The sequence below is a fragment of the Neopsephotus bourkii genome, unplaced genomic scaffold (genome assembly GCF_033783945.1).
Source record: "Neopsephotus bourkii isolate Nb327-2 ecotype Australia unplaced genomic scaffold, CSIRO-AGI_Nbou_v1 NB_1477, whole genome shotgun sequence".
NCBI lineage: Eukaryota > Metazoa > Chordata > Aves > Psittaciformes > Psittacidae > Neopsephotus > Neopsephotus bourkii.
The window spans coordinates 385,417-411,871 of NW_026901953.1; the positions used below are offsets into that span (position 1 = coordinate 385,417).

At 50.0% G+C, this 26,455-nt stretch overlaps 2 protein-coding genes across 8 annotated transcripts in view; one reads left to right on the forward strand and one right to left on the reverse strand.

Moving 5' to 3' along the window:
- Positions 1–1,020: 1,020 nt before the first annotated feature.
- GPR137C (G protein-coupled receptor 137C) lies at positions 1,021–17,536 on the reverse strand. Of its 3 annotated transcripts, none has more exons than XM_061369164.1 (7): positions 17,064–17,533; positions 9,624–9,667; positions 8,612–8,840; positions 5,495–5,644; positions 4,820–4,942; positions 4,583–4,698; positions 1,021–3,846 (listed from the first exon to the last, which is right to left on the reverse strand). In XM_061369164.1, the coding sequence occupies exons 1-7, from the start codon at positions 17,430–17,432 to the stop codon at positions 3,675–3,677; spliced, it is 1,203 nt and encodes a 400-aa protein (XP_061225148.1). In that variant the 5' UTR covers positions 17,433–17,533; the 3' UTR covers positions 1,021–3,674. The 3 variants fall into 3 exon arrangements, with proteins under 3 accessions (XP_061225148.1, XP_061225150.1, XP_061225149.1); XM_061369165.1 differs by lacking the exon at positions 1,021–3,846 and adding an exon at positions 3,854–4,429 and having other exon boundaries at positions 17,064–17,536; XM_061369166.1 differs by lacking the exon at positions 5,495–5,644 and having other exon boundaries at positions 17,064–17,535.
- Positions 17,537–17,970: 434 nt separating this feature from the next.
- TXNDC16 (thioredoxin domain containing 16) overlaps positions 17,971–26,455 on the forward strand; it is a 40,159-nt gene continuing 31,674 nt past the window's right edge. For 2 of the 5 annotated variants that reach the window (XM_061369182.1, XM_061369186.1), the window contains exons 1-4: positions 17,971–18,047; positions 18,269–18,388; positions 24,899–25,102; positions 26,029–26,111. In XM_061369182.1, coding sequence (XP_061225166.1) covers positions 24,934–25,102; positions 26,029–26,111 — 252 coding nt within the window. In that variant the 5' untranslated portion in view covers positions 17,971–18,047; positions 18,269–18,388; positions 24,899–24,933. Of the gene's footprint in view, positions 18,048–18,208; positions 18,389–24,323; positions 24,446–24,898; positions 25,103–26,028; positions 26,112–26,455 lie in introns of those variants that run through there. The other 3 variants (XM_061369183.1, XM_061369184.1, XM_061369185.1) reach the window with 3 other exon arrangements.

Consider the following 26,455-nt stretch of genomic DNA (forward strand, 5'->3'; position numbering starts at 1 on the left):
TGCCAGCCAGTGCCCATGGGCAGCCCTATCCTCACTTAGGGCAAGGGGAGACAGCTCTGCCTTGCCACCCGTCTGTGGGGCTGCATCCAGGAGCTGTGTTACAGCCTCAGTCATGCAGCAAGGGCTGGGATCCATCCAACGTCCTGCTCTTCCAGGTCTGTTACAGCACATTTGTCCTCTTTCTGGCTCTGCTCCTCTGGTGCTAGTAGCCAGGCAGGGCTAAAAAGGGAAAGGACATCCCACAAGGGGCTCTGCTCCATAGCTGAGGCGAAGTTGAGTTTTGCCACTCCAAGGACAAGCAGCTGGGGCAGTAGGACAGAGAGCTGCAGGATGGGAGAGCCTGGCCGCCTGGCACAGCCCTGATTACACCATCCATCTGCACAACAGGGGCAAAGGCTGGGTTCACACAGCCAGAGACCAGACACCCACAGCCTGGCCCCATCCAGCAAGGGGGGGCAGCAGCCTCACTGCTGCTTTTCACCCCAAAACACACTGTGGGAGCATGCAGGGAGAGGCAGCATGTTTTCCAGCTGAGCCACTGCAATAGCAGTGGCAACCGCAAGCCCACACACATAAACCTGTGCAAGGAAATCAGGGCAGCAGAGGACCAGTTCAGAGAACCATCATAAGACAAAACACCCTGTAAGGGTAGGGGGGAGGGAGAGCAGTTCTGCTGTTAGCAGCCTCAGAAAAACACAGCCACATGGGGAAGCTGCAGTCCCCCCAGAAAACCACCTCTGGGTGCTCTGCACCCAACCAGATTAATACACAGAGAAGTCCTTGTGGGGATGCTGCAGTCACACCAGAGCAAAGCATGGGTTGGCCAGGACTGAGGTATGCTGCATCCCACTGAGCTCATCAAGCAGCAGCTTACCAAGTCTTGCCCCTGTCCTTTTTCACCGTGTCTCAGCAGCACAAGCAGGGGGCTGGGGCCCTGTGCTAGGATGGCCAAGGTCCCATCCAGGCCAAGGGGGACAGCAGGGCCACAGGGAGCGCTAAATGTGGGCAGAGCTCTGGCAACCCAGTATGGAGTCTTTTGTTTTATTTCAACATAGTAGTGCTTGGTTACAGTTTAGTGAAGAACAAATAGGTACATTCATTGGCCACAGCTTCCTGTTGCAGCCAGCTGCTGCCTGACTGCAAAGCCAAAACACTGTTAAACCATACAAAAAAAAAAGTTTAATGAAAGGCAACTATGCATTAAAAAAGTCATTGTACTTCTCAGCTATAAATTACTTCAGTAAAACACAGGACTGGCCCCGGGGGGCACAGCCAGAGTTTTGAAATTAACGGCCATCCGTACAAATCAGTAAAACCAAACCACTTTGCCAGTCACTCGTGAATACATTAGCAACGCGACTCACTGCCCTCCCAATGCCAGGAAGATCGTAGTGTTGGTGTGTGCTTCAGTGCAATATGAACAATGAGCCTGTAGCCCTTTAGGTTTTTTAATTATTTTTTTTTTTTGCACTACACTCCTTTCCCTCCAGGGAAAAACTTAAAGTGCTCCTAGTGCTTTGGAATTTAAGCAAGAACGGGGGCCACTAGCATCACTTACTGTCTTTGGTGACTTACGGGAGAAGAAAGAAGGGCAATGCGCCAAGTCCAGGTCCTTCATCAGCTCTGCCATAAGTCAAGCAGTGATCAAGAGGGAACAGCCTGGTTGGAGGCAAGGGGACAGGTCCCTCAAGCCACATACAGTGGAGCAGCCAGGGGAGCCCCGGCTGATTCAAATACTAGAGCAAGAGGGAAGTGCTGGAAGTTGTCACCTCAGAGCCTTCTTCAGAAAGCAGCAGGGGCTGCCCCTTGATGTGGGCCAGCAACAGTGAGGCAGGTCAGCAGGGAGAGGCCCACCAGCCAGCACAAACCACACAGAGAGACAGGGTGTTCTCAGTGGGACTAGTGACATCTACCTGGGTACAAGCAAAGTGGGTGATCAGTGACCATGCCCTACTAGCGAGCACAGGGCAGGTGAAAAGTGAGGGAAGGCCAGGGCTGCCCTGGTGCTTGGGGTTTTTCTCACACACAGCTGCAGACACAGAGGCTGCCTTGGAGTCCCTCCAGCAGAAGACCCCAGTGCCTCAGAGCCAGCACCACTCCACTCCACACACAGCCAAGGCCTTCACCCAGCCAGACCCCCAGCGCCATACTAGGGTTTGAAGAGCAGGAGCAGCTCCAGGTAGGTTAAAAGCAGTCCCAGTTTGAATTGTCACTAGAGGGCAGAGCAACCGCCTTCCTGAGCCCCTGCCTCCATTTGGGTGTGACCAAAGCTCTTTTGCTCATCCCTACACCAAACTGAGGGACAGGCCAGGAATAACATCAGTAAGAAAGTGAGGAGTGAGGGGAGGCAGGGGTTGCCCTGGTGCCCTCATCTCCAAGAGACTGATGGAGCTACAGCCCAGGTCAAACTTTGGCTATTTTGGTTAGAGACAGAGAATCCTCCACACAGACTGACCCAGCACACTACAACCCTGTGCACACCACTAAAGCATTGCTGACAGCTACTCCAGCAGTGGGAGGACTCAAGGCCTCATAGAGGACAGAGCAAAGAGCCCTGGGATCAGAGCTCTGCAGCACCTGCCACCTCTCTCTCTGCAAGCCTATAGACAGACACCTCCTGCACCTCATGGGGACCTCACCAGTTCACATTCACTTCAGGTTAAAACTCCTGGTTATCTGTGAAATGCAATTTAATACTGAGGGGGAGGAAAAGGGGAGCCCCACTGTGGGTGGAGAAGAGGGGGAGCAGAACTGCTCCCACCATCCAGGAGTTCAAGCAGCCCTGGTTTTTCCATGTGCTTTGGGCCACATACTCTTGCCCAGCCCGCTCTAAGCTTTCCCTGTGAAGGCAGCAGCCTATAAAGTCTTGTCCCCTCATTTGGCAGCAGCTACCATCCGAGCCAGCCCTCTTCCTTTGCCATAAGCTAGTGGGTTGATTAACAACATGGTGATCATAATGCCACTAGGAACACTAGACCTCATCCTCACAGGCCTCCCCTAGGATGTGCTTTGAGCTCAGCTTTGAATCCACAGTCCTAGGTAGGACAGTTCAGCAATCAGGTGAAACTAGGACCAGCAGTGGGAAGCAAGACCCCACTGAGCCTGGTCACACCAGCCCTGGCCAGGTGCGAATATGGCACAGTATGCTTCAACACTCACAGCAGGAGGCTCTGCCCACAACATGCTCAGTAAACAGAGCTTCATGCTCCCAAGTGAGTCAGGATGCAGAGGACTTCACAGAAACGTCTTTGCAGGAAGACAGTGCCTCTCCCAGCTATGGATGTGCAATTAAAAGAGTAACTAGAACAGTCTCAGACCAAGCAGTCTGAGCAAGATTCATTCCTTCCAAGTGTGCAGATAAAAGTGCAAATATGCATTTGATGTTTCTTTTCTAGTGAGGAAGCTCTGGTGCATTTAGCTGCCAACATCTTTAAGACCAGACCAAGAAAAAGCTTCCAGAAAGTTCAGCTTCACTTTGCTACATGGTACCTTAAAGTCACAGTTCTCTTGCTTACTGCATGCAGCCATAAGCTCAGTCCTGCTCACAGCTGCAGCAGGTAGTGGAATGTTTGTTGTCGATGAATTAGATGCTTCAGGAAGAAGGAAAGAGAAAACCAGGTTACAATCCTATACATGAATGCCACTTCTGAGAAGAGAGGGACCTTGCAGCCTCTTCACTTCTGTGGTTCAGAGTATGGGCTATGGTGATTATTCATCTCCGAGCCGCCTGCAGCAACGAGCAAGGGGGCACTGTCTGTAGCTGTCCCGCTGAGCTGTGGACCCACCATGTAGCTGTCATTCCCAGCCAGGGACCCATAGCAGCCCAAGCACTGAGGGGTGGCCAAGCTGGGAGGAGAGACAGAAAAACCAGACATGGACTCTTAGAGGTGAATTATTTGGCTGTGGTAGTGTCCACTGCTATGAAAAACTGCTGCACAGATCAGGGTATCTAAGTCTGCAGACTGAAGCTATGCTGGGCAGGTCAGGTATCGGTTGCATGAAAGCCAGTTCCAAAAGCAATACCAGCCCTACAACACTGACCAAGAGGAGCCAGAACCTCTGAACCCCTCACTATACCCCTGCAAAGGTGGAGCTCAGGGCCCTGAGCAGTAAGTGGAGGACAGGGCTGTCAGCTTTCCCACAAGGGTTTTGCTGTGGATATCCGATCATTCTCCTCCACACCAGGAGGAGTCTTGTCCCAGTTGTCTTCCAGAGACCATGTCCCTCCCAGGACTTCACTACCTTTTACTTCCCAGTAGAGAAACTCCTCTGGAGGTCCTTCAAGAGCCCTCTGCCCCCACAGCTGAGGAAGGATCCTAGCAAGACCAGCTCTCCTGTCTGTTGCTACTGCATATTTCTACCTATGAGCACCCACTGCAATATCCACCTCTCAGAGTGGTCACTTCTATTAAAGCTGGCTCCTTGTGAGCTGCAGAAGGGGACAAAAGCTCAGTTGAAAGACTTCTTGCTCTGTCCATCTCACTGAGGCTGCCTATTATACCAAGTCTTTCCCCCCCCGCCAAGAGCAGAAGCCAGTTCCTCTGTTGCTTCCACACAGGGCAGCAAACAGCACAACACTTACCCTCCTTCTCTGGCCCCAAGCCGGGACAAGTCGTCATCGCTGTCGTAGCGCCTCGGATTGTCAAAGAAGTAGGCTCTGGAGCTGTAACTATGACTATTTACCATCCCCGCTGGAGTCTGTTGAAGACAAAGGAGTTATGCCAGAATAGAGATGTTTCTGACAGTCTACCTAAAAGGCCAGCCCCACAGCCCAGGCACGCCAGGGCTCCTCAAACTGCAGCAGCTTGTTCAGGCTTACCAAGTTCTGACTGAGTCTCTGAGCCCGGAAGAACAGCACCACAAAAGTTGTTGGCATCAGCTCCCAGAGGAAGAGGACCACTCCAAACACCACATACTCTTCACTGCTCGCTTCCGCATGCACCTGTGAATGGAAGTTAGAGGTCTCTCTAACCACAGCCATTAGCAGAGCTACCCAGCTTCCAAAGCTGGACACAGCACACAGCTGAGAACTAGGGATACAGAGAAACTCTTATGAGGGCAGGAGTCCCTAAACCAGAATAGTGATTCTTACTTGACTGCTGCTACTGGTTTTAGTGAGAGAGTTCTCTCCAGTGTGCTACCATGGCACTGTTAGCTCTCTCCCCAGACCAGAGACTCCCATGCACAGAGGCATGCCTGATTAAGCATTACTCTTCTGCTCTAGTTGACTTGTTCTTCCTCTCCCCAGAAGAACAGTTGGCAGGCTAAAATTGAAGAGCTCAATAGAGAATCCATCCTGAAGTAGCAGCTAGATAGAGGAAGACTGAGGTTTGCTCTGGTGGAGAGAGGAAGCAGGGCTTCCGAAGGAGGAAAGCCAGCTCACCTGGGGATGCAGCTAAACAGACACCCCCAGAGCTCCATTTTCACCTACACATGCCCTCACAGGATGGAGTAACTGCCTTTCACTTTACTCTGGATAGGGGGTCACACTTACCTTGTCAGAAAGGTTGTCCCAGCCGTAGTTGAAAGGACCAGGAACATTGTCTGGAGATATGGCCACAGCTACCAGGTTATAGCAAGCCCTTGAGGAATATAGAAGAGCGACTACAGATCCCACAAGAATAGCCTGGCAGACAGATGTTCCCTAGAACAGGAAGGAAAAAAAAAAACAAAACAGTTTTAATACACACCTTCCTACAGAGCTGCAATTTCCTCGCTCTTCCCCTTAAAAGCATAAGGGGCTGTGCAGGCAAGAATGACCTAGAATATTGTATGTTGCTGCTAAAACATTCAGAGCTGGTTAAGAGCTATCTTGTATTATGAGTTCATGGCAGTAGCAGAGCTCCACAGCCGGTGTCACCTGGGAGCAGGGAAGACTTGAGGCACAGAAGCATCACCATCAGCTTCAAAAACTGGTGGTCCAGAGAGATGCTATCCCACACACTATGGTAGTCTCCAAAAGGCCAACCAACAACCATTAAGAAAATCAAGCTGCTGCTTCTAGACCCCAGTCAGGTTCTACAGCAGCAACGCCTACCTGGCTCATTTACTTCACAGCAGTTCAGTACTCCTGACATTCCTAAACAAACGCTGCATTCAAAGCTGCCCAATCGTTTGGGGTAGGCAATTCTGAGAACAAGCAAAAGGACCCAGCACCTGAACTCCAGCACTGTTGTGGGACAAGCCAGGCTTTGCTGGACACAGAACAATGTGTAAAGGGTAGCTGCTGTCCTGTGCCAGTGAAAGTTTTCCTCCACAGCATTTCAGGTGCAGTGTACCCAGAGGACAGCTGAAGAGCAGTCAGAATGTCCAGTACCTATCTTTCCTCAACAGCTAGCCATAGGAGAGGAAGCCAGTTGATCTACTAGTATCTCTAATTTCTCTGCTAAATACACCCTTGAAGTCTCCTAATAGCCTGCTGGCAGCCACCAAGTTAGTAAGCAGGCAGGCAAACACATTGCAACAGCTGGCTCACCTTTGTATTTAAGCAGTTTGCTCATGAAGCTCATCTCATTGACCTGCTTTACATCCAAACTCTGGGTATGAGAGCTCTATTTTCCTAGCTTTAGAGCATTCACTCAAGGTAGGATCTTGGAAGAGTCAGCATGAAAGTTCTGCTAACAGACAAGTCCCTGTGACACCACTGAAGCACAAGAACACAGCCTGCTCTGGCATTGTTAGCTGGGCCCTTGGTGTTCAGGCCAGCAGAATAAAAGGCAAAAGGCTAGGGATGCAAGTCTCCAGCTGACAAGGATCACAGTATAGAAGCTGGCTGCTCCTACTCAAGTGAGAAACAGCTTCAACCTTCTACCTTCAGTGGTGGAAGAAGCAGCCTCATCAGGCCCCTCCAGCCTTGGTGTATTGCTTTGAGTCAGCAGGTTCACAGCTGGAGTTCAGGAGGAAGGACAACCTTCCCAGGCATTTGTGTAACCCTTCTGCTTATTCCCACCCTATTTTTGCAGCTCCACAACAAAAGTCAGGAGATGCCTCCAAGGCAGGGAAGGGATAGAGCATATAAATGTAAGAGACCTTTACCAAATAGTCAGGTTAGGTATTCAACAGGAGAGCAAGCTTCTCTAGAGCATGTTGTACAAGAGCACAGCCTGCAGGCAGCCTCAGGCACATAAATAGAGAAAGTTGCATTCGTAAACTACTGCTGGGTGAACTTGGTAAGTGTCCAGAGCTGGATACCTGGTCCATACAAGTAGGGATATGCGCAGGTTCTCAGCTTAGTCATGGCTCCTGTCTCACTTCAGATCACCTGGCTGCAATCTGAAGACTCTGTAGGCAACTTCAGGAGAGCCATTTAGGGAGCTCATCTCAGCCACCTACTCTCTGGGTAACCACCAGTACTCTTTGCTGCTTAAGAGGCTCAGACTTCTGCAGAAAGCCTCAATTCAGCCCTGAGAGCACAGCTCTGGCTGCCCTTTCATGAAGAGGAAGGCAGTGGACTCCAGCGCTTTGAGCGGCCATGTAGATAGCTTGCTAAGGAGCAAGGAGATGTCTCCAGCCAATGCAAGGCAGGTGTCTGGATCCAGAATGTCTTTGCAGCAGTGTCTGCTGCAAGGCAGCTTGTACCCAATTCTTCCTGAAGCAGAACACAGCTATCCAATAGGCATGACACTGCTTTAAGCCCTTATTCATTCCTGACTGAGGGCACACTGGAAAAAAGGTGTCTGCAGGAGGCCACAGCCCCACCTTCTAACACCTGGAGAGAAGGGATTCAGATCACAAAGACTGAAGAGCTGTACTACTGGGTGAAGACAACAGCTCAGAAGCACTAGAGGCAGGCAGCTGGCTTCTCTGAGCCTGACTATGCTCAGCTGCTCAAGTTCTACAGATTTTTCCAAGATCACCAGGAGACTCCTGTCTGCCCTTCTCAACAGGTCAGGTCCCTACACCAGAATAACTGCCTTTGATAGGAGCAATATGGCTTCCTAGAGGGAGAGGAAGCAGCTTAAGTTCACACTTAATTGCAGCCTACTGCCACGATAAGACTGCTGGTGGCTTACTTTCCTACCTGCTTGAGAAGAGATGTGCATGTTCAGACCCTCACCTGCCTTGGGGCAGGACCTACAGCAACTTCTCCTCCCCTTCTAAGATGCTCATCTCAGCAGGAAGGGTAGCACTGGCCCTGGCTCAAGTAATTAGGCATCTAAAGCTGGACTGCTGGGGGATCCCCTTTTCAGAGAATTGTCATACATCTGCCAGATACAACAACCTGCTGCAAAACTTCCTGGCCTTGGTGCCAATATACTGCAGAAACTGCATCTGCCATTCTTCAAGAACCCTCTCTTCCAGTCAGACCCTAAATTAAGACTTCTAAACCTGAAAAGCATAAGCAGCTAGGTCTTCTGTCACACCAGCAAAGCTGTGGACAGTGTATTCCTCTAAGGCATGCAGGCTACTTCATTTCTACAGCAGAAGCATGCACTTTCTGTGGGAGGGAGGAATTTAAGAGCCACCACCTCCAAGCTGGAAGGAGAATTTGAGCAAGAGTAGCTCAGGTGTCACGAGGTCAGCATTGCTCTGAGTAAGCACACACAGATACAGTTCAGAATCCAGCTGACGACTGTGCAGTTCAAGTGTAGTTTACAAGGCATTTACCTACCTTAGACTCGAGGTAGACATTTGCTGAAGACATCTTCCCTAGTTTGCACATGCAGCAAGCCAGCGAGATGGCACAGAAGATGAAGAGGCTGTCATTGACCAGGGCGCGGGCAAGGACTATCCACCTCAGCTGGCTCTCTGGGACCTCACCATGGATTAACATTGCGCAAGTTAAGTTCACAACTAAGAAGAAGAGGCTGGTAAATATGGAGCCCAGATACAACAGGACCCTGGAGAGATGGAGGGGGCAGAAACAAAAAAAAAGGAAAAAAAAAAGAAGGAGCTTGAGTCAGATAATTCTGGACTCATTCTGCACCACCCTCCTGTTTCATCAGGCAAGAGAGCATCCCAGCATGCCCAGTGCTCTACTCACTATGAAGATCAGACATTCCAGCAAGTTTCAGTGGTTGTACTGACAGCCAGTTTGCAGAGTATTTGAGCTGCTCTCATAATGCATGAGCAATGTAAGTAGTCATGAGTTACAAGACTCATCTTCTGACAGTCAGGTTCTTATCTTGCAGATTTTAAGTGTAGCTCTAGCTCTGCATTAACTCCAGTCAATAAGCTGTGAGTCATCACAACCACTGCAATTTCTTTATTGAAAGCCGTTGGAGCTCACATTTTCCATTGTGGGTTTCCCTGGAAATGGCCAGTAAACACTTAGGCTGCACAAGCACAGGTGTCACCTATTGCTCAGGCTTCATCCTGCTGATCTTTTCTGGAGTAGGACAGCTTAGTGACCTAGAGTGCATCTAGTTTACTAGCAGCACCAGTACTTGGAGACAGATGACATGTATGGAGGCATGCAGCATATGCTTTAGCTTCTGTGGTACCCTTGAAGCTCCCAGCCCTGCTCCAAGGCACACCACTACCACTAATCCTTTGACAGAGCACAGCAAGGTGTGGCATTAGCTCTCTTCAGTCTTTGGGGACTGAGGCTCCCATTCCTGGCACTGCAGCATGAGTTCACCTTAAGTCAGCTTTAAATGTAACATTAAGAAAGTATCACTTACTTGTACTTGTTGAATTCAGCTGCACATTTCACTTTGAATATGACCTAGGGGAAAGATTTGCACAGCATTACCCCATGTGACTTACAGTTCTCCTTTAAATTTAGTAAAGACACGTACAACAGGGGAGCCAGTATCCACTTGGACATGTTGGAGGACTCTAGATTATCTGCTCGCACCAAGTCTTGCAGTGGACTCAGCTGCACAAAACTGGTAGTCTTTTTCTTGGAAGAGCTAAGCCCAGATGTAGGCATCCAACAGGCATAAACATTTAAATACCCCATATGTGACAAGGACTTTTAACACCACTCCTAAGGACTTACAGAAAAGCAGGGAGTTTAGAACTCAGCAGTCACCAAGATAATTCAAAAATACATCTACTTTGCCCAGTGTTCTGTGCTGCATATTTTAGGACCTCAGTCATGCTTGATTCCCATGTTTGAGATGGCCTCTTCAGCTGCTGCACTTCAACAAGACAAACAGCTCATCTAAAATAGCCCTTTGGTATTGGATTATGACTTGCAGGCTCTAACAAGCATTTGGAGCTCACAGCTTCTCCACCCTAAGAGGTCTGTAGGCCAAATACACCTGAAAAAGTAACTCTTAGATGATGGAAAGTCCTCCAGAGGTGGAAGGCCCAGCCTGCCAAGTTGCACAGCACACTTGGCAGACAAGTGTTTTAGATGATAGCTATTTGCAGACTCTCTCACTCTCCAAAGCAACATTCACTCTGTCCAAGAGTGGATCTGGGTTCTGTGAATCTTCTCACCACACAAGGGATTAGGAGACTCAAGCTCAAAGTCGCACAAGGACCAGTGCTTCAAAGCACAGGTTCTCTGTCCTCTTTTCAGGCTGCAGGGGCCTGAACCCGTGTCTGCACCCTCAGCTGTTTGTGTGTGGAAGGCTGGAAGAGACCGATCAGATCGTATTCAGGCAGCCCTACAGCACTCTTCCCACTACAGCAAACTTCCATGTCCCTTGGGCTGGAGGGGGCCTCCTACTGAAGCACACAGGGGCAGACTTCTAGCCTAAGGAAGTATGGCCAGTTTAGGAAGGAGCGGACACTACAAAGTCACAGCTGAGATGTGAGCACCATGGTCCTACTGCAAGGGGACAGCTAACCAGTGCTCACACATGGCCAGGACAAGAAGCGGGAAAGCAGCATGCAGTGCTGCACAGAGCTTGCCTGTCACACGCTGGTAACAGCACAGCCATGGCAGAACTGGCTTTTGTCCTGTGAAAAGTGCAGATCCTCATACAGACCCCACAAGGAAGAATCCTAGAGTTGAGGTCACATTCAGTATCAGACAAAGCCCATGTCCTGACTAGAGACTGCAGCAACTTGGGAAGAGGTAGACAGCCATTTAGCTAGATCTAGCAGCCACACACTGTGGTCAGCACAAGACCACGGTGGGATCACTGCATGTTGTAAGGGTTTAGTTCCATTGTTTCTGCAAGAAGTCCTCCCTGCTCTGGCTGCAGTGAGGGATCACTCATTTCATAAAGCACCCTTAGCCAGCCTGCCTTCCAGTCAGCACCAAGGTAGAAATGCCACTCTGAAGCTTTAGAAATCAGGCTCCTGCCAACAGGATTTCCAGAGACATTTAAGGATTCAAGGGTTGTCTGATCCATTGTGGTAGTTTCAAGCATTTGAAAGCCCTCCTACAGAGTATCAGACAGCTTCAGCAAGCCTTTGAAGAGCCAGTTTCACTGTCTGCATCATCTTCCCCAGCCTGAGGGTGGACCACCTCAAGAAGTGCTTCATGGGGAATAAGAGAGCACCTCAGCAGATACCTCAGTATCTAGCCCTCGTAGCTGAGGGGCTCGGTACTACAGGCAATCTCTGAAGTCCTCTTCGCTGTTGCCCCACTTTACACCAGCCCAGAGAAGTATAGAAGTGTACCATAATTCACGGAGCCCCAAAGTTCATCTGAGTTTCAGGAAACCTGGGCCTTGAAGGACCACATGGTGACTTCAAAACAGAAAAATCCCTGACTCCTCTGTCCCCAGTTTGCCTGTAGGCTATATTCAGGTACTTAGGCAGTGTAAAAACAGACATCAAGGACATCCAGCTGGAAAGCTTCATGGTTCAGCAACCATTCACACAGCACAGAAATCCATCTAAGACATCTGAACTTCTGCTCTGACTTCCAAAACAGCAACCTAACTGCAGCCTCTAAGCAGCGGTGCAGTCCATGCCTTGTACTCCTGCTCATCACCCTGGGTGAGAACAGCCCTTCAGCTGAGCACGGAAATGGCACTGGCTAGCAGAAGGAAGATGCTGGCTTCTGCAGCAGCCCTGTCTCCCAAGACCCTCCCCTACAGCCCTGGGGACTAAGGCACACAAAGCTGTCTGAGGGTTAAGAGTGCAATGGAAACCTGAGACTCACGCTTGGACTATTGCCATGAAAAGCAGAGGGAGACCACTGCACCAGCTTTATACTTTTATTAGCCCCCAGCTACTTAGTCCTATAACTTAAGGGAGAGAACAGGCATCTCTGTTTACGTTGGTTTTAGTTCTGAAGACATGATACTCATCTGATGGTTGCTTTTTCTTCATAGGGGCTGGGTCAGTAGGTGACACCAGTAGCGCTCAACACATCCTTGGGTTCTTACTCTTGAGACAATCTTGGAAGCCTTTCAGCACTGGACTAGCTCTGCTGCTTTCAAAACCCAAGGACAGCTGATGTTGAGGGTTCTGCTGTGAAGAAGCCAGTACAGAGAGCTCAGGAGTAGTCCCATTCTTAATAAAAATAGGAAATACAGACCCCTGCCCTCAAACAGGTGCATTATGCCAAGTTGCTAGTAGCAACCCTTGCAAAATGAACAGTTCCTGCAGTTTGTAGCTGAGACCAGCCCCAGAAGTCATGTAGTTACCTGCTGAAAATAAGGAACAGAGAGGTTTCTGCTAGCAGAGAGCAGCAGAGCTGAGAACATTTATTTCTAAGCCAGCCTTTCATTAACACTTAGGCAATACTGTTGTCTTTCCAGAGCCACAAATACTTTGAGCACTTCACATCAGCCACAGGCTTGATAAGAAGGCAAGGCTGGGAAGAGCTAGACCTCAGAGTCCCCCGTGATGCTGGAGGTTTTTATGATGAGTGGATATATTTCACAAAACTGAATGCCTTGCTCACTTCGCTGAGCCCAGAAAGTGAACTTGCTAAGGTTATGTTTTCAGAGCATTGTTTAAGAAACACTCATCCTTAGGTGCACTGGAGGTGTCAGAAGATGACAAGTGACAGACATACCCCACAGATGGCTCTAAGGGCCACTCTCAGTGTCTGTACAAGCCAGAACCTCACGCCTAACACTGAGCCCTAGATAGCACTTCAACTTGGTTTTGGTACAGCCATTCACAACAGATCCAAGGGGTCCATGAGAGCGAAAACTTCGGCGTTCTCTGCCTGATGAAATCAAAGTCTCCTTTGCTCCATAAAGAAATAATGAGTTCAGTGATGCAAGTTATATCGCTTGATACAAGTTTGGTTCCAAATGCACAACATAACCGTGTCCTGCCTTGGCATGACCACAGCCCTCGCTCAGTTGCAAGAACATCCATAGATTCTTGCCCCAGACTCATTCAGCAGCAAGCATCAGAGCACAGCACAGACTATTTTGAGACTGCATCTCATAACAAGTGTTCGAGCCCCCACCCACCACTCAGACACAAAGCTGGAACTATGTGTAAGGATGATCTCTCACCATCCCCACTAATACTGAGTTCATCCTATTCCATCACAAGCACAACAAGGGTACAACTTGTATGTTCCATGATTTCCTGGAATAGCTGGTTGCTGGCATGGCCACCTATTCATTCAGGAACTGCAGGGCCCATGGGAATCATCAGCTATGGGACAGAGCAGTTTTAAGTTTAAGTGACCCCTCTGAGGAAGAGTGCGCATGCTAGGTGCACTTCTGTATGCTAGACAAGGAAGGTGGAAGAACGCAAGAATGGGTGACTGCTTCTCCAGTGTTCCATCTGAGCAAGCAGAAAGATACAGGACAGCAAGGACAAACAGCTCCCAGGATGGATGCTCTTTCCATACATGTCTGCTCCAGCGCAATTAGAGCAGCAAGGGATGAAAGGGGTTGATGTCATCTAATCAGATGGAGTGCTTAAGGAAACCCAGACAGGTTAAGGGTTATGGCCACACCAGTCTGGCAGAGCCTCACCACTCCCGCAGAAGGCCTTACTCATTGTTGCACACAGTTGCTGTCTCCCAAGTGAGACAAGGATGCCAAGTGCTCATGAAGGTCTTTGAAAGGGTCAAGATGGAGGTTGTTTTGGCTACATTTCCATGTACTGTGCTCCTGACAATGACCTGAGGCAAAGCACAAATTGGCAGACTCTTGGAAAGGTGGCATTACTCAAGCCGATGACTAGCTGGCAGTAGAGGAGCTATTCCAGAAGCAAGGAAGACACCCTGGGTTGGATGTCTAAGCCATTGTTCTGCCAGTTTTAGGCAAGATGGGGATCAGATCCGAGTAATTCTGGCCTGATGTACTGTGAAACTCCAGATTTCCTGGACATGGACTCTAACAGGTGAAGCAGAAAGGGAGACACTCACAAGCAAAAGGCATTCTACTTTTTCCAGGTGGAAATTCCAGACAGTGACAAAAAAAAACAAAACAAACTCTGCAACCTCCAAATAAGCATCCTACACACATTTTGTCAGGCCTCTGCATTTCCCCAGGCACCGCGAGGGCTAAGAGGGGACAAGGAAGAGCATAGCCTCTCCCCACAGAAAGGGGTACACCACACAGTTTCTTCAGTTTGAACTTCAGCCCCAGAACACAAAATAATGCTAACTCTCCATAGGTATTTGTTGTTCCCTGGAGATCTTCCCTTACCCAGCATCATTTCATCCCCAGCTTGTACACAGCCTGAGGAGTTCTCTAAGTCAAGCAAGATTAGTTCAAATACCATAGCACAGGCCACATTTTCTTCCTCTGCTTATACAGATGCCATTTATCCAGCATCTCCACAAAGGAGGCACTGTGTACAAAGACAATCAGCCAGGCCTTTAGCACAGAAGCAGCCTATGCTTTTATCTGAGGACATCTCAGAGCAGGACACCACCCCCAGAACAACAGAAGCCTAGTGCCCTTCTAGAGGTTGCTACCAACTAGCCCTTAAGCACTGGGAATGGTCAGGCCCTCCACAGCAGGTTTTGCTTGAGGTCACACTAGTAAACACACCAGTCATTTCTAGCTCTTGAGCCACTTCAGCTAAACTACTGTGGTTCCACTGTAGTTTCTCTCCTCCAGGTAGTGAGGAATCTTGTTTAATTACACCCTAAACCCTCTTACCACAACTCCTCCTGTGCTCCAAGAGCAAGACAACAGAACAAAGCCAAGCCAGGCACATCTCAGTTACCAGCACCCTTCTGTCTGCAAAAGGATGGGCTATTTTTATCAGTCTGTTGCCCAAACAGAGGCTAAATATCACCACTTGGCATAATTTCTTTTGTTAAAATTGAAACCAGAAAAGCACCGAAGGCTTTCAGTCCATCTAGCTCCACTCTTCTCCAAACCTCTGGAGCCACAGGCTTCTCTACCTGCCACCACTGGGAGACCACCCAACCACACCATACAGTACTGGACACCCACTCTGCTTGTGACAGCCAAGGGTCAGATCCTCTCTGTAATTAAGCATGCATACCCATCTTAAGTCATTTTATCCTTCCCCACTCTAGATTCTGAGCTCTTATTTCCTCAGACAAGATTTACCTTGGCTCTAGGTTTTCAAGGAGAAAGAAATGGGGTATATTTAGCCAGAGACTACTGAAAAACAGATACCACGGAAAGAAGGCTGAGAACCTATCTGAATTTACTTTGCCATTCTTTAAAGAAGCCTTTTAACAGGCATGCAAAGAGGTAAATCTGTTGTCAAGTCCAATGACTTTGAGGAAAACCAAAATCCAGCCACTCTGTGGTACCAGAACATGGGATCCCTCCCTCAGCTTCTTTCAAGGGACAAACAAACACCTGCTGGTTGGTAGGTCAGGCTGCCTTTAACAGCCAAGATGGATTATGCACACTATGCACCATTTGTTATTTTGCTGCCACTTGATCAGCAGCATATCTAGCACCAAAGCTTTTGCAACAGGCAGTTTACCCCAGCTTCCAGGTGTCTGTGTCACAGGGGAAAGAACAAAAGCAGCTCAACAACCCAACCGCTTCAAGTCGCACATTATCATGTGAATGTTGATGTCCCCAGGAAAATGAAATCATAACTCCCATCAGTGACACACTGGAGCGATGGAGTGATTTCAGTGAGTGCTAGCGATTCCTTTGTGAGGCTGGCAAACAGCTGAGAGCTGCAGTGCAAAGAATCTGAACAACAACAACAAAGCTGGAAGGAAAGTACAGCCTATTTATGAAACAAGCCACCAAACTGGAAGACAGGCAAGCAAAGGGCTGCTCACGAGAAACTGGAGCAGAAACAAAATATTCAGAGGAGGAAGGGGAGGGGAGAGCCAAGGCTTTAAAAAGATAAAGACAAGTGAAAGGACTAGAGAACAGAGAATAAAAGAAATTAAAATCAGAAAAGCAAGTGATGGGAAATCCAGAAACGGAGGAATACAGCTCAGCAACAATAACAAGCAGATCTGCACCGTCCCAGTAGCAATAACTGCACTAGGAAGGGGCCCACCTCTCCAGCCCCAGGCTGTTGTCCGGGGAGGCAGAGGGATCTGAGGGTTTTTGTCTGACAACAAGCTGCAGAGCAACAAGCTCAGTTCACAGCAGAGCGGAGAGATGGAGAGAAGGAGGGAGCGCAGCAACAATAGCAGAAGAGGCTCTAGCTGGTGACGTAATGGTTGGCATCTCTCCAGGCCAGAGCAGCCCCTGCTGCTGCCACTTTCTGGTCCTCTTTAGAGAAAGGGAATCAATTAAAAGAAGATGCAAAACAATCCCTCAAGAGACCCCCATGGCGCTGCCACCCCTGTAAGGGTGCAAAGGGGAAAGCCCTACCCGGGAGCAGGGCACATCTCTGCATCCCCCAAACCCAGAGTGAGAGCACATACCTGCCCCCTCCATGCCACCCCACAGGGCCTGCATTCAAAGCACAACCCTGCACCCCACACCACCCTGACGCCAGGATTCAGGGCACACTTTTCGCTCACCCCCCCCATCCCACCCCACCCCCAAGCCTGAATTCAGGACATAATCTCTGTGCCTCCCCCCAGGCCTGGATCCAGGGCACAGCCCCGCATCTCCCCATCCTGCCCCAAAGCTTACATTGAGGACAGACCTCTCCCACTGAGCCTGTCAGGGCACACCCCCATCGCCCCATCCCCCAACCCACCCCTCGGCTTCAGGGCACACTTCTGTGCACCTCCAAGTTTAGAAGGGTGGCTGAAGAGGGGGATTTAGCCCCAGCGTCCTGCAGGGTGGGGGTTCGGTGTGTCTCTACCCCCCACCACGGGAAAAACTTACCTCAGCGAAATAGAGGTTGAGGAGGCAGAGGCTGGAGAAGAGCAGGCAGCCGGGCAGGCAGTAAAGAAGCCAGTGGGCGAAAGGCTGCTGGAGGCGGAGGGCCTGCAGGGAGTTCTGCAGGTAGAATGAGAAGAGGGTGGTCCTGAGGGCTGCCCAGAGCAGGCAGAGGAAGAGGCAGAGCGTGTGGTAGCTCAGCCGCCGCTCCCGGTAGTAGAGGAGCAGCCAGAGCTGCAGGTAGGCGAAGAGGAAGAGGGCGGCGTAGAGCGCCGTGTGGAGCACGGTCAGCCCCAGCTCCACGGCGTAGGGCACGGCAGCCCCCTCAGCCAGGGCCGCCCCCCCGGCGAGGGCCGCCGCCGCCGTCGCGCTCATGGGGCAGCGGGAGGCAGCGGAGAGGCAACGGCCCGCCAACGGTCGCCGCGCGCGCCCGCCCCGCCCCTCAGCCCCGGCTGGACACCCCCATGCAACAAAGGGGAGCGCCCCCCCCCCCGCCCCCCTCACTACCCCAACTCCTCCTCCTCTCTCGCCCGCCCTCCCGGCTGCGCCGCGCGCCCGCCCGCCGCCAAACAACTCTCAGCCGGGGACAATCAGCTGAGCCCGATTATTTGAGGCGCTCGCTCCTGACAGCGCTCGCTCCCCATTGGCTGCCCGCCGGCCCGCCCCCGCCGCGCCCATCCGCAGCGCTGAGTGGTCGCCGCAGCCCGTCCGTCATTCGCGGCCTCCCCCGCGCCTCGCCTCTTCTTTCTTTGGGTTGCTGCCGCCGCCCGCCTCCCCCTTGCCCGCTCGCCCGCCCCCTCCGCCCCGCCTACCCCGGAGCGGTGGGCGGACGGAGGGAGCCACCGCCTCACGGTGGTCCTGCCCTCCCGGCGGCGGGGGATGTGTTGCTGCAGCACCGGGGGGAAAGCTCCGGGGTGCCCGGAGGAAGCGGAGAGGTTTTCCAAAGGGGGTCCCTCGAGCTGTTGGGGGAGTCAGGACATCCCCGCCGCGGTGAGTGCAGGCTGGGCCTCTGGGGGTGCGGGGGATGTGCGAGCGTAGCTCAGAGACCGCCTTTTCCTGCCCGCAGCCATCCCTGTGGCTGTAGGAGGTCGGAGGTCATAGCAGCAAGGCGGGCAGGTTGGAGACCCTCGCTATAAGACACCTAGGGCCAGGTCTCGGACATCCCACAGCGGACTGACACACACACATAGGCTTTATTTTTGGCATCCCAGATTCTCCAGCCGAACAACCAGGCCAACACCCAGAGGGCGCTGAGACCTCGGTGCGGGATGCTCTGCTAGCAGCCGTGGTGGAAGGACGACGACGTCAGCCCAAGTGCTCAGGCCACCCAGGTAGGTGACATCCCTAAGCCATCTTGGAGGGAGATCTGCAGTGTCCACCCAGTGCCAGCTGCTTTCCAGGGATGTTGTGGGGGTAGTCCCTCATCCCCAGGGACATGCTAAACTAGGGCAGTGGCAGTGCGTGATGCTGTGGGCTGTCTGCTGCACATGGGCATCAACGCACTTGTCTCCTGGTCCTGGCAGAGAAGGGCTGCAGCATGTCCCTCCTGCAGCCTTGGCTAGGAGGTGAGGCACAGCAGGGCTTCCAGATGCTCGGAAGTGGTACCTGGAAGTGAAAATGAAAGTGAAACTCCCCAGGAAGTGGCAGGAGATGGGGCAGTGTGAGCGCATCACTGCCAAAAACCCCAGACAGCAAGGTCTGGGCAAGAGGCTGGGACGTGCTTTGATGTCAGTGTGTTTCCCACCTCCACTGGTCATTAAGAAGCATCCCTGCGCTGCAAGATGCTGCTCCCACAGCTCACCGCAGCCATCCTTGCAGCCACCCTTGTCCCCTGGCTGCAGGCCTGTATGTTGGATTTGCACTGAAAAATCTGGCACGTCTGGTGCAGAGGGTCAGAGGCTGGGGTGAGGCCATGGCGCAGAGAAGAGCTCCGTTATCATCTGACATGCTGTGCCAGATGTGCCTCCAGTGTCAGAGCTGCCCCGGAGCAGATTTGCACTGCAGGCTGATTACACAGCAATCTGCAATGTACTTAAAATGCTGCTGGTTGGAAAGTGCGCCTGTCTGTGCACAAAAGGCTTAGCAGTGCTCCTGCTTGAAACAGTGTTTCTGGTTATATGCAGGATAGATGCCTTTGCCACACTGTTTTTTGGCTGGAGGCAGTGCATGCGCCTGCTGTGGGTCCTGGCATCGCAGCCTGGTTGGGAGGCATCTCGGGGTGTCCCGTGTGGATGGAAACACCTTCCTGCAGCTGCAGAGTCATGGCCACCACAGGACATGATGCAGGGATATGGCTGTAGGGGCCTCGCAGTTGCAGGTTGCGACCCCTGGCTTCTCCACAGGCTGCTGGGTAGAAGGGGTGGATGGGAAGGGCCAGCAGGTATTTCATATTTCAATCTCATGGTTGCAGGCCCATCCTGAAGCAGCAGGGAACCATCTTGGTGCTGTTCCAGCTCCAAACACTGGGTAACTGCAACTTTTTTTGACCTTATTCAAGTCAGCTGGGTCAAAGAACTTGCCTTGGGAAAATTGGAAAGGAGCTGGATTGAGTTCTGTTCCAGCAAAACTGGGTAGTGATAATGAGCTCGGCTTGTCTGCTGATTAAGAAAAGGCTGGTTCTGGCCACTTTTCCAAAGATGAGCAGGGAAGGGGAGCGTGTAGTGAAAAATACACAAGCTAATGCAATATGTGGTAAGGAAATGAGGCTATTCCTGCGCAGCCGTAGTATTCGCCAAAACTAACACATACGCTCACACAGGAAAAAAACAAATGACCAGACTTAAATATTGCTTGACTTATGCATTATTTCAGCAGTCGTCAGCAGAATATGTCAACAGTTGTCAGGCATGGGACGTGGGGCTGGTCTTCTACAGGTGACAGTTTCATGTAGTGGGTTTACACTGGAGAGCCACTGTCATCCACATATGCTTCAGTGGGATCCCAAGGATGCTTTGTGTGTCCCTGAAGAGCCAATTTATCATCTACTTCAGGAGAAGAGATCTGCAGATAATACAGCTGTTGGGACAGTTTCCATCTTCAGACAAGCTGGCTGCAAGCAAGTTGGGTGTGTTTGGGAAAGATTTGCTGGTCAGACAGTGACAAGCAGTTGGTGAGATTCATGTGGATCTGAGAGTGGAGGGCTGGAACAGAGGTCTTTTCAGGGAGTTTATCTGGATCCCCTAAAGGAAACCTGTGTGCGGGGTCCAAAGTGCAAGAAGTTCTGTCAGTGTTATGTTTTTTCTTGTATTTTTCGGCAGCAACAGGATGTATATTTGTTCTGGGGCATGCAGCCATGCTGAGGAGAGTGCATCAGCCAGTGCAGCCTGCTGTAGCTAAGGGCTTGCATCAGCCGCAAGTCGATTTGGGGTCTGTATGTTTCCCCTCTGCCAGCAAGTCTGGGAGGGCAGCACACTGGTTAACTGCTGCTGGAAGGGCATGAAAAACATACGAGCACATTGCCAGAAAACTGTCCTGCTGCAACAAAAGGCCTGATCTGTGTCAGTCATCACAGAAGAGGTAGAAGTGACTCCATTTAGGAACATCCTAAATGCTCCTGCTTTAGGAGCATCTACCTAGGGAGTTAAAACTTGACAACTCGGGGCTCTGCAGGCTGGAAGATACTGATATAATGAGATAAAATGAAGGGGAAGCAGCTGGGTAACGTACTTGCTGATAAAGTGCCAGGTTTTTTGCAAGAAGGTAATTGATCACTGGGAGCAAAATACCCTGCTGAGGGGTGTGGGGGATTTTACATCACTGGCAAATGCCAAGCCTAGGTTGGTTTCCAGGTGTTTTTCCTGAGTTCAGGGAGGCCCATGGATGATGGAGATGGTACCCGGCTGGCTGTGCAGCCTGTGATTTCAGTAGGACAGTGGTTCTTACTTGTCTTGAGAGCCTTAAAACCTACCCCACATCACCCTCCATTGAATGAAATGTGGCTGCAGCTTCCTTGGTGATAAATATTGGCATCTGGGGGCTTTTGAGGCAAAGTGTCAGGGGAAGCAGCTGGGATCACAGTGGTGATGGAAGGATTGAGCCCTTCGTTACTGCTACAGGATTTCCAAGCAGAACTGATGTGGCATAAGCAATTTATGCCAACACAAGATTTCATGCTGGGTGTCTCTGGTGTATTTGGTTTCATTTTCGTTCATCTGCACTGGCTTCAACCACCTTGCCTGGCTCTGTCTTGGAGGTATGACAGTGAAAACATGAACCAAGTCTTACAATCTGTGCTGTGCTGGGTTGCCCCATGATCCATGGATTTAAGGGTTTCCCAGCAGTGACAGAGGGCTGGTTCACAATTCCTTGGTATTTTAACACATCTCTGGTAATCCTGCAAGTGGCTGCAGTAGAGGGTTCTGGCTGTTGCCAGCCCTATGGTGTTAATTTTCTCGTTATGGAAATGAGGTGACAGAGGAAGTGACCTAAAAGCTGAGTATTTGAGCGTGGATTGTTGGGGCACAGTGGGAAGCTGCTGGCAGGATTGAGTAATGAGAGATGAGAGAACATGAGCAGGGAAGGGATGAGCACACATTTTTGTGTGAAAGGTGAGCAAAGCATGGGGAGAAGCAGGGCTGAGGGTGGTGGAACAGAGTGAGGAGTCGTGGTGGGCAGACAGGGCTGACTTTGGGAGAGGTGCAAGGAGAGGAGTAGCAATGTCACAGCATGTGGATACAGCAGAAAGTGGGGCTTCTGCTTCTCCAGCCTCTTCCCAGCCAGATCAGGTAAAATTCTAGGTGTAATTCCATGAAGTCTTTGAGGCATTGGAGGCTGCTCCTCTTGCTTCCTTGACAGTAAGATTTCCCATTTGACTTGGGCTGGTTCCCACATACCAGCATTGAATTTATTTTTCCATCCATGCTGTAACCAAGTTTAATAAATTATTAGTCATTTATTAGTCATTTAATAAACAGCACCCCCACACTCCAATCTCTGTCCCCACTGTAAGCCAGAGGAAAAGATGGGAGGGCAAAGGACCAGAAATGCCTGATACTTCCCAAAGCTGGAAAGGAGAGAATGAAGATGAGATGAAAAGAAAAAAATAAACCGTGGCTTTCTCAGCTCTGTCTTTGCTCCTTTGTGCTGTTCAGGCCTGATCCAAACACCTCACCTATATGAGGTGGCGCCTGTGAAGGCTGAGCATGCCTGGTTGTCATTAACACTTCGTTCTTGCAGCAAAGGAAGAGGGATTTTGCCTGCTTGTTTTTGAGCATTTGAGTTTGGGCTCATCACAGAGCAGCGATAGTAAGCTGACAGCATCTGACAGGGTGTTGGAGGGAATGACAGTCCATGGACACAGGGATATTTGTTAATGAAAAGAGCTGCAGCTCATGATGCAAAGCAAACCACTTCTACATGGCTTCAATTCTGCCTTTGTGCCTTTGCTGACGAGGGACTAGCCATGCCGCAGCACACCCAGCAGCAAAGACTGATAGCTGAAGAGCAGGCTGCAAAGGAGCAAGGGAAATGAAGTGGAAAGAAGATGCACTACTCATCCTGTAGTGGTTGTCCACATGAAGCTCTCCTGAGTTCCTTAATCTGAGCAAGAAGAGTGAAACAGTTGTGGCAGGGAGGGCTGCTGGTGAGCCCCAGCAGCAGACTTACACGCTTGGTCTTTCCTTGGTTCACAAATTTCCATGGCTTCTTTCTTAGCCAGCTCCAGGTGGAAAACCAGCATGGAAGGGACTGCCCTGCAGCCCTGTGTGGGTTGTGAGGTTCGCCCCCATGCCACTGATGTCAGAATAACACAAGGCTGGGCAGAGCAAGGTGTGACAAGCTGTCATGTTAAGGAGATCCTTACTCCAGTAAGGAGGAAAATTTCACCTCTTCATCTGTGAGTTTGACAGGTTTGTTACTGTCCCAGAAAAGATGAGACCCTGGAGATGGGTTAACCTGTCAGAGCCCTCTGCAGGTGCTCCACTGGCCAGTACACTATATTGGAGGGTGATTCAACATTCCTAGTGGGGATGTACGGTAACAGATTCGCACACTGAGTTAAAACTTTTAAGTCCATTTTAAAGACAGTTTTTAAGTTTCTGGAAATGCACATAAATAGATGAGAATTTTTGTTATAATTTTATGAGGGCTTAAGGTTTGAAGATTGCATTGACAATATAACATACTAACTATGAGAATAAGCATGAAAATAACCTATATAGAGCCAGTTAAAAAGCAGTCATTAAATGCACAAGTATAGCTGTTGCCCAGTAGGTGACCCTGTGGGGGGAGAAGACAGGTTCAGCCCACTGACCGACCCCACCAGTTACAGTGGAGTCTTCCCTAATTTTTCCCCTCTTAATTTTGTATATTTGTATGATTTAATTCAAATTAGTAACTTCCTGTAATCCTTCCACCATTTACCAATTGGTGAGCTAGTTTGCATAAGGCTCAGTAACTAATTGCCTCACTGTACATGCTCAAGGAAGTGTCAGGGGTCTTTTGACCTGTGGGTGTGATTTTTAGTATTATAATGAGAGTATAATGAGGATAGTTCATCAAAAGGATGCCCTAGTCATGTTTTGCTGACTCCTGAAACCACATTTTGACAATTGTCCAGGATGTAGCAGACTTCAAGGACAGTCTTTCCTGATTAGAGGTTTGTTAGTCTTGTTTTTCTCAGTCCTGTTTTCCTCAGTTCTGTTTTTCTTAGTCCACCTACACGAGGCCAAAGCTTCTCTGGCTATCAGTTCTCATCATAAACCATTCTTATTTCTCAGGTCTCCTGACCCTTTAAGAGACCCTTATATCTGTCCAGGCTTTTTCATAGTAATACAAGTTTCAATTTCTCAACTGTATACCTACGGAGCTTTAACTAAATATGGCTATGGCGTTTTAACCTTATATCACTATGGAGTTTGAGTGTGTGCCTGTGGAGCTGGAGTGGCTCTAGTTACACATACTTTGTTAATGATTGGTATGAAGTTCTCTTGCTTTACAATAGAAGTATAGCTTCCTTGCTGGTCAGCTGCAAGGTGATTTATCAGTACATGGTGTCTTCAATTCCCACACCTGCAAGGGAGTATAGCAGAGCCTGGCCACAGGGCCTTCCCTCCTCTCCACTCTCCATTAAGTTTGTCTCAGCATATGCCAAGGTCGCAGGGTTGCCTGGGCAACTATCACTGGGTAGATTCTGTGCATATCGACTGCATTCCATGCTGGAAATAGCAGCTGCATTTTACCCTAAAATTGCCTTAATATTGTAACATAACTTTGAGGATCTGTGGGTGGAGGGATGGTCTTTAATTTCTCACATTATTTCACACAAGCCCAAGGAGTTTGCACAAATCCCTCTCCCATTTGATGTAGCTGAAACCTCAAGCGGCAGAGAGCTGGGGCAGGCACTGGGGGAGGGCTCTTCCATCTCCCCACATCATTTGGCATCATCTGAAGTAAGCAGTGTGGCCTGTCCTTTTGTGAACACCTCTTTCAGTGGCATTTAGAATGCTAGTGGCATCCTCAAAGCTTTTTAGCAAGAATTGAGACTGTTTGGGTGGGTTTTCTGTCATATGATGCTGTCACTGTTTTCTGCCTGTACATGTGATTTCTGTTTGATTCAAAAGAAGAAAAAAGAAGGAAGAAAACCGGCCCTAAACTGAAATCGCTGAGGGTCCGTGCACTTACAGATACCGTTCAGAGGAAAGAGAATGGCCTTTGCTGTCATCTGTAGCTGTTTGGATCACCTGCTGTTCTACTCACTAATTCATGATGTCCTTGAGATGATTGTGTCACATCTAGAAATCCCAGACACGCTGCACATATGTATGTTTGTGTCCATATGTATAATAGATATGGTTTTGTGTGTGTATATACATAATATTTGTTTGTTTATTTCTTTTTCTCAGTTGTCACTCTCCTGTGCCTGTAGCTGATAACAGCCATGTCAGCCCAAAAGGACAGATGGGTTTCCTCCTTCTCTTTCCTGCTCTTTTGTGCTTCCTCCATCCCAACGCATGGAAGTGCGATGGTGCTGCAGGAGCTGAGCCCCCAGCGATATTTCAGTGCCTTGCAAGCCGGCAGAGCATCCCTAGCTTATTTCAGCCATAATGGTATGTATTTAACAGTATGCATTTATATCAGCCTGGGTTTTCAGCAAAGGCCTGTGTGAGGGTGTGTGAGTGGAACAGAAAAGAGGCAATTCTTGAGATTTTTAAACCTGAAGTGATTTTGAAGAGCTCGTCAAGCTCAGCTGGCAAACCTGTGTTTGCACGGCTCCAAGTGCTCCTGACAGGCAGAGACCTCTTGGGGTGGGATCTTTCCTGGCTATGTCCACAGGCACACTCCTTCAAACCCCTTCATGACTTTTCTGGAGGTATGTTGGAAGAGAAACCCAGCCTCCTAAGGAGTTGTCCCCTGAAAGGAGCCAGTTTTCTCTTCTATGGGAAAGAAGGATTCCTTACATGCAGGGAAACTAAGTGCTGTCAAGAATTAGAAGATCCTTGGCCTTGCCTTTTGTTTCCTGCTCCTTTATGACCTCTGGGTATGGTTTCCCAGAGACACCACTGTGGGCTGAAACACTGACACAGCTCCTATGTCAGCACTGAGAGGCTGGGTGTGTTATAAAGCAGGGGAGACTGCAGGCATTCATGTTGTTGTCTGTACTTAGTTTTGTTTCAATAAATACCTTACTCTTGGAGTAAGAGCGGGACCATATTGTGTTAAGCAGTGTCTCAGTGCATGGCAGGAGGATGCTCTTGAGTCTGAGGACTTGAAGCCCAGCACAACACTCGTCTGACAGAACCATTCCCAGTCCCTCTGTCTCTCCCAGCCATATCCCTGCAGACATCTCTGCTGGCAGTGTGCCACAGCTCCCTGTTTGCTGTGCTCAGGTCTGCTCTGATGTCCCAGGGATTTTTGCATGGGCACCTTAGCATGCAGTTACTGTGACAGAGCACAGACAGTGCTTGCCCTGAAGGTACTCTCATCTGCCCCACCTGTAAGGGGAGATTGAAAATGGAGTTTTTTTGTGTTTCAGCTTCACCTGGTGCCCAGCCCTTCTTGCAGCAGATTGAGAACTCAGCTGAGGCTCTCCAGGACTATGGCATTTCAGTGGTGAAGGTAAATGGAGATGAGGGGCAGGACAGGCTATTTCCGCAGATTATTTCTGCAGGGCTTCCTGTGGGGTAGACAGAGCAACCTTCAGGGCTGACTCCACAAGAAAGCAGACCAGAGCATCCCATTTCATCCCTTGCCTTGGCCTTACCTCAGCTGCTTGTGAGTTGTATGGCACCTTCTGCCTGCAGGCTGTTCCTGTGTCCCAGAGAGGCTTGATGTTGTGCCTGTGTCTCTAAACCCCTCAAAGCATGGCAGTGCTGTAGGTCAGGCAGTGGCACTCCTGAGCTGCTCCCAGCCTCCCAGTTCAGTCTCAGTAGATGAACCTGTGCACTTTGAATTGCGTTCCT

Bases quoted from the DNA above. Each gene is read 5' to 3' on its own strand.
- GPR137C (XM_061369164.1), bottom strand. From the start codon at position 17,432: ATGAGCGCGACGGCGGCGGCGGCCCTCGCCGGGGGGGCGGCCCTGGCT. The intron at 8,841-9,623 runs GTAAGTGATACT...CCATCTCTCCAG, and splicing joins GCTGAATTCAACAAGTACAA to GGTCCTGTTGTATCTGGGCT. The intron at 5,645-8,611 runs GTAGGTAAATGC...TTCCTGTTCTAG, and splicing joins ATGTCTACCTCGAGTCTAAG to GGAACATCTGTCTGCCAGGC.